General features: G+C 42.5%; 1 protein-coding gene across 1 annotated transcript; it reads left to right on the plus strand.

Moving 5' to 3' along the window:
* Positions 1–324: 324 nt before the first annotated feature.
* LOC107574561 (serum amyloid A-5 protein-like) lies at positions 325–1,125 on the plus strand. Its single transcript, XM_016261012.1, has 3 exons — positions 325–430; positions 525–663; positions 850–1,125. Exons 1-3 carry the CDS (start codon positions 325–327, stop codon positions 992–994), a joined length of 390 nt encoding a protein of 129 aa, XP_016116498.1. The 3' UTR covers positions 995–1,125.
* The last annotated feature ends 4,397 nt before the right edge of the window (positions 1,126–5,522 follow it).

Consider the following 5,522-nt stretch of genomic DNA (forward strand, 5'->3'; position numbering starts at 1 on the left):
AAATTAATTATTAAATTATTAATAAAAGACATCAAGCCACAACACCTGGCATTTTTTACATAGGCTATAACTATTTTTATTTAAATATATTAATTGTTCTGCTGCATTAATTCCACTTTTATACTTTTATACTTTGCAGGAGTTAAGACAGATGTGCGATTGTGTGGTTTGTTTCTGACCCTGTCGATCAAAAGCAGATTTGGGTCTCGAAACGCTTGTGAAATGCCCTGATGCTTTGATTCGCCTTAGTCACGTAACATGGGTGTTTCGAATCACACTTCGGAGCAGTTTACTGTCACACTTTGCTCACTGTTATATCTTTATATGTTCAGCTCTGTAATCATGAAGCTTATTCTTGCTGTGCTGGTGTTGGTTTTGGTGGTCGAGACCCAGGCGCAATGGCACCAATACCCAGGACAAGCCATTGGAGGTCACTTTTTCTTTTTTATCTGCGTTTACTCTTGTCATGCACTCAGTTGAGTCAGTTTGCAGGCAGATTTTAACCACTTAACTGTGTTTTGTAGGTGCAAAGGACATGTTTCGTGCTTACCGGGATATGAGGGAGGCCAACTGGAAAAACTCAGACAAGTATTTCCATACACGCAGGAACTATGATGCTGCAAGCAGGGGCCCCGGAGGCAAATGGGCAGCCGAAGTGATCAGGTATGTCAGATTTGACATGATTTTATTCCTTAGAGATTCATTTGAGCATTTATACTGAGCAAGAATGATTGCTCCCTTGCACTATAATGCAACAGCAGCTCAATGTGCTATTATGGATGTTTAAATTATTTTTGAGAATTTTGAATATTATCTTATGTAATTAAATTACTGTTCTGATATGTGCAGTAATGCAAGAGAGGCTCTTCAGGGATTGGGTGATTCGGGCCGAGGTAAAGTGGACTCTGAAGCTGACCAGGATGCCAATCGCTGGGAACGTAACGGCGGTGACCCCAACCGCTACAGACCGAAAGGCCTTCCCAATAAGTACTGAAAAGAAGATCATAAGTGCGATAGAAAATGACTGAAATCATTTTGCTGTAATACTCCTTGATTCAGTTTTGCATAAAAAAACATTTCACTTTTTTTACTGCATCTTGACAATTATCTTTAACTAAATCTGCATTTATGACATGAAAAATGCAATCTTTAAGTTTTAACATCATTCAGTCTATGTAACATGTTATAGTGTTTGAATAAAGCAAGCAAATTCATTTGTAGTTTGTGTGTTTTCATTACGTCACCTCCAGCTGGTCACTCAAGCACATTTATCTACCAACATCTTTGTCTTGACTGGGCATGAATTAAATCTGCATTTATTACATCAAAATGCAATCTTTAATGTTACATAGCTAGCTTTGATTTACAATCAAATAAAAGGTTGAGCCTAATTTTTATCAAGAATATTGACTGCTTAAAATTTGGTAACATATTCCAAAGTTTTAACAACAAGTTAAATGCACTATATTTTACAATATTTTTTGTTTTAGATATTTTTTATATATTCCCACCTAGGGAATTATTTTAGGTAGGGTTATTTTAGGTTTAGGCATGGATGAGGATGGATCTTTGCTTGTTGAGGCTCGAGATGTAAGAATGTCACTCCACTTCCTCCTCTCCGACAAAGACGGAGCCCAATATGACCGCAAACTAGCCTCGCATTGGTGGCCTATCACTGACATGATCTGGCGACTCTCCAGTCCGGCGTCAGAGAGGCGACCGACGGCAGTGCTCCGCAAACTATGGTTTGTGTAAATTTCAGTGATACCTTCCACCTGAAAGACAATTTAGATTTGGAAAATATTACAGGTTATCTACAAACAGTTTGAATTCATAGGGTGAAAAATTGAATATCTATTAAATATATTAGCTACCTCTTCACAAATATTTTTTAGAATATTGCCGAGGTAGTTGATTCCCATCGGCTCCCTGGTGAACCACACTTCAGTGTCCTCGAGTTTGCACAAAGGGATGCGCCTGGGATGCAGATAAACGGCTCCGGCGTTGACAGGACACTTTGACGGGTATTTTTGAAGCTTTCCACAGGACAAAGTGGGTCACCGGGGCACTCAAACATAAATCCTCATAAATTCTCTCTGTCAGATGCAGTAGGATCTTTGTGATTTTTTGTTTCTGGGTTATGTGCCAAGGTTAGGTATTCCAAGCCATTCTCGTCTTTTTGGAGAACGTCTCAGGTTACGTATGTAACCATGGTTCCCTGAGTAGGGAATGAGACACTGCGTCCTCTAGAGGTCGCTATGGGGAATGCCTCGTCGTGACCCGTGTCTGAAGCATACATAGAAAAAACACCAACAACACGTTGGCCGGCGACAGCCATGACGTCACTACAGGTGCGACTATAGTATAAATAGGCACCGGGAGAACACAACATCCACTTCTTCGTCTGAAGCTTGCATCCGAAGCATGGCAGGAAACCTAGAGGATGCAGTGTCTCGTTCCCTACTCAGGGAACCATGGTTACATAAGAAACCTGAGACATTCCCTTACATGGGAACTTCGAACTGCGTCCTCTAGGGGTCGCTATGGGGAATGAGCACTAAGTACCAACTCTACCATATTGCTATGGGAGTTGCCCCAGGGACGTTAAGATGGCTGTCAGTGACATTATCCCCTACGGCCAAAGGCCTAGGCAAGGCAAGGCAAGGCAAGTTTATTTGTATAGCACATTTCATACACAATGGTAATTCAAAGTGCTTTACATAAAATAAAATAAAAACAATAATCACAACAATAAAACAAGGAATTTAAAAACCTTGAAAATTATTTAAAAAAATTGATTTAAGAAGTTTAAAATGAATTTAAGAAAACGATTATACATATAATATAGTGCAATCAGTTCGAACATCGCACAGTGCTCATTCAATAAATGCACAGCTAAACAGATGAGTTTTGAGTCTGCATTTAAATGTGACTAATGTTTTAGCACATCTGATCTCTTCTGGAAGCTGATTCCAACTGCGGGTGGCATAATAACTAAAAGCACATTACTGACATTTTACACGATCACGATCATCACGCGATACCGGGTTGGTTGATTTGTTGTGCTGTCATCAGCCATGTCTAAAAGCTGAAGACCCATGTCACAACATGATTAAAAACGGTTTTATTTATTTATTTCAATTTGCAACAGGTCTATATGCAGTAGAAATGAGCTTAGGCTAATGTCAATGGTAGGCTAGCAGCTGTGCTAACTGAGCAGCCCATGCGCTGCCATTTTAACACATGACCTCATGTAACGTGATGCAGAAACACTGAAATAATTAAAATAATACCGTTAACCAAATGATCTCATTACAAAAAAAGATTGTTGCCCTTACCTGTTTGAAGGTGTACGCATATTCAGGTGAACTGGACAAACTGAGCCTCGCTGGTGACGTCACTGTAGCTGAAGATGACTCGTGGTATTTGGACTGATAAAGGCATGAACAAGTTTCTCCAAGTCTTGACTGGAAACAAAACCTCTAATTCTTGCAATGTTTTTGAGATGATAGTATGCTGATTTAGTTACAGCTTTGACATGACTACTGAAACTAAGGTCTGTCTCCAGAATCACACCAAGATTCCTGACTTGATTTTTAGTTGTTAGACCCCTAGAGTCAAGGTATGCATTCACCTTGAGAACTTCATCTTTGTTTCCAAATGCAATGACTTCAGTTTTTTCCTTGTTTAACTGAAGAAAGTTCTCGCACATCCAACTGTTAATTTCATCAATGCATTGGCAGAGGGAGTCAATGGGGCTGTAGTCATTTGGAGATAAGGCTAGGTAAATCTGGGTATCATCTGCATAGCTGCCTAGGCTACATACCCCAAAAACTTACCTGTTAGGGCCAGAACTCCTGGGCAACTCAAAGAGCTCAATGCTTAGAATCAGGAATAGATTCCTTTAAGGGAATACAACCAAGAGCCTAGAATCATACTAAGTCTTCGCCTGTCACACAGGGGCTACCGCATGCTCTGCATATGCTGAAGGAACTGTCTCAACAGACCCCTAGTAGCAACACCCTGTTAAAAGTGGGTATCCGGAGGATACAAGGTGGAGTGGTGCCCAAGGCGGAACCGGGGCTTAACCAGCTCAAGAAAGGGCACGAAGCTCTCACCATACAGGATTTTAGAAAGAACACAGAGTACTAGCGTGCACACTTACCACCGTGTGGATTTTAGAAAGTGTACAAAGACTTAGACGGTAAAAATACCGTTCTAAGGGGCCCTTGTGGCACTCTGAAAGAGCAGCCCATAGATGGAAATGGTGCATCCCAAAACGCTATGTTTGAGAAGTCATCAACTCGATCTAAGGCTTTATAATGCTGGAGTGGCAAAACACCCAGCTCTCAATCGAGAGGGGGCTCGACCTACAGCATGTTCCAATGCTGGAATAGCTAGCAGTTACTTAGCTGAGGGAGCAACACACCCAATTCTCAGTCGAGAGGGGGGCTCGACCTGCAGCATGTTCCAATGCTGGAAAAGCTAGCAGTAATTTACTTAGCTGAGGGAACACAACACCCAGCTCTGAATGAGAGGGGGCTCGACCTCCAGCATGTTCCAATGCTGGAACGGCTAGCAGTAAGTTACCTTAGCTGAGGGAGCACAACACCCAGCTCTGAACGAGAGGGGGCTCGACCTACAGCACGATCATTAGAAATCAGAAGGATAAGCGTACTGCAAGCTAGCCAAAAAAACTCAGCACATCAGAGAGGCAGAGGAAGGGCCTAGTTTGCCTGATGCTGCTGGTTCCAGGTGCTCTGGGAAAAACAGAGAACTCAACTCTCACGTGAGAGGAGAACTCCGAATTCAGAAAGGAGTAGCATACTCATAGGCAACCCTTTGATAAAAGAGAGCACTGCTAAACACTACCATGAGAACAGCCCACGGAGTGAGGAATCCAACTCCTCAGAAAGGGAGAGAATTCAAACGCTCGAAAGAAAGCACCATGCTCACAATAACCCTCAACGGTGAGGGGAGCGATGCTTCAAAAATGTGTCAACACTGGTTGAGTGGAGCCCAAGGCGAGTACTGGAGTCTAAGCCAACTCAGAGAAAGGGAATGAGGCTAATAACGCATAACCCTTACCATACAGGATTTCAGAAAAGTGCGCAAAGTATAACGCGCACACTTACCACTATGTGGATTTTAGAAAGTGCGCAAAATGTTCAGCGTGCACACTTACCACTATGTGGATTTCAGAAAGTGCACAAAGCTTAGCGTGTGCACTTACCATAGCATGAATTTAAGAGCTTCCCAAGCATCTGTTCACAGATACCCGGAAGTACTGAGCCAAATGGGAGAGGCAAGCTCAAATACAACCCTCTAAGGTGAGAGGAGCACTGCCTGAGACAGCATTAAACAAGAAGGTTCTCGCAAATGTCACCTATACATCCTGCTCAATGCCTCAGCAAGAGGGGATATCCTGGTGACCAGGAGGCCCCTCAGGGCGACGTAGATACGGCGTACCAGACAGGGCAGCCTGAAAGCATAAGCCCAGCCTGGACGTCCAGGAAATTTTG

The sequence above is a fragment of the Sinocyclocheilus grahami genome, unplaced genomic scaffold, assembly GCF_001515645.1.
Source record: "Sinocyclocheilus grahami isolate Dianchi unplaced genomic scaffold, SAMN03320097.WGS_v1.1 scaffold2268.1, whole genome shotgun sequence".
NCBI classification, from domain to species: Eukaryota; Metazoa; Chordata; class Actinopteri; order Cypriniformes; family Cyprinidae; genus Sinocyclocheilus; species Sinocyclocheilus grahami.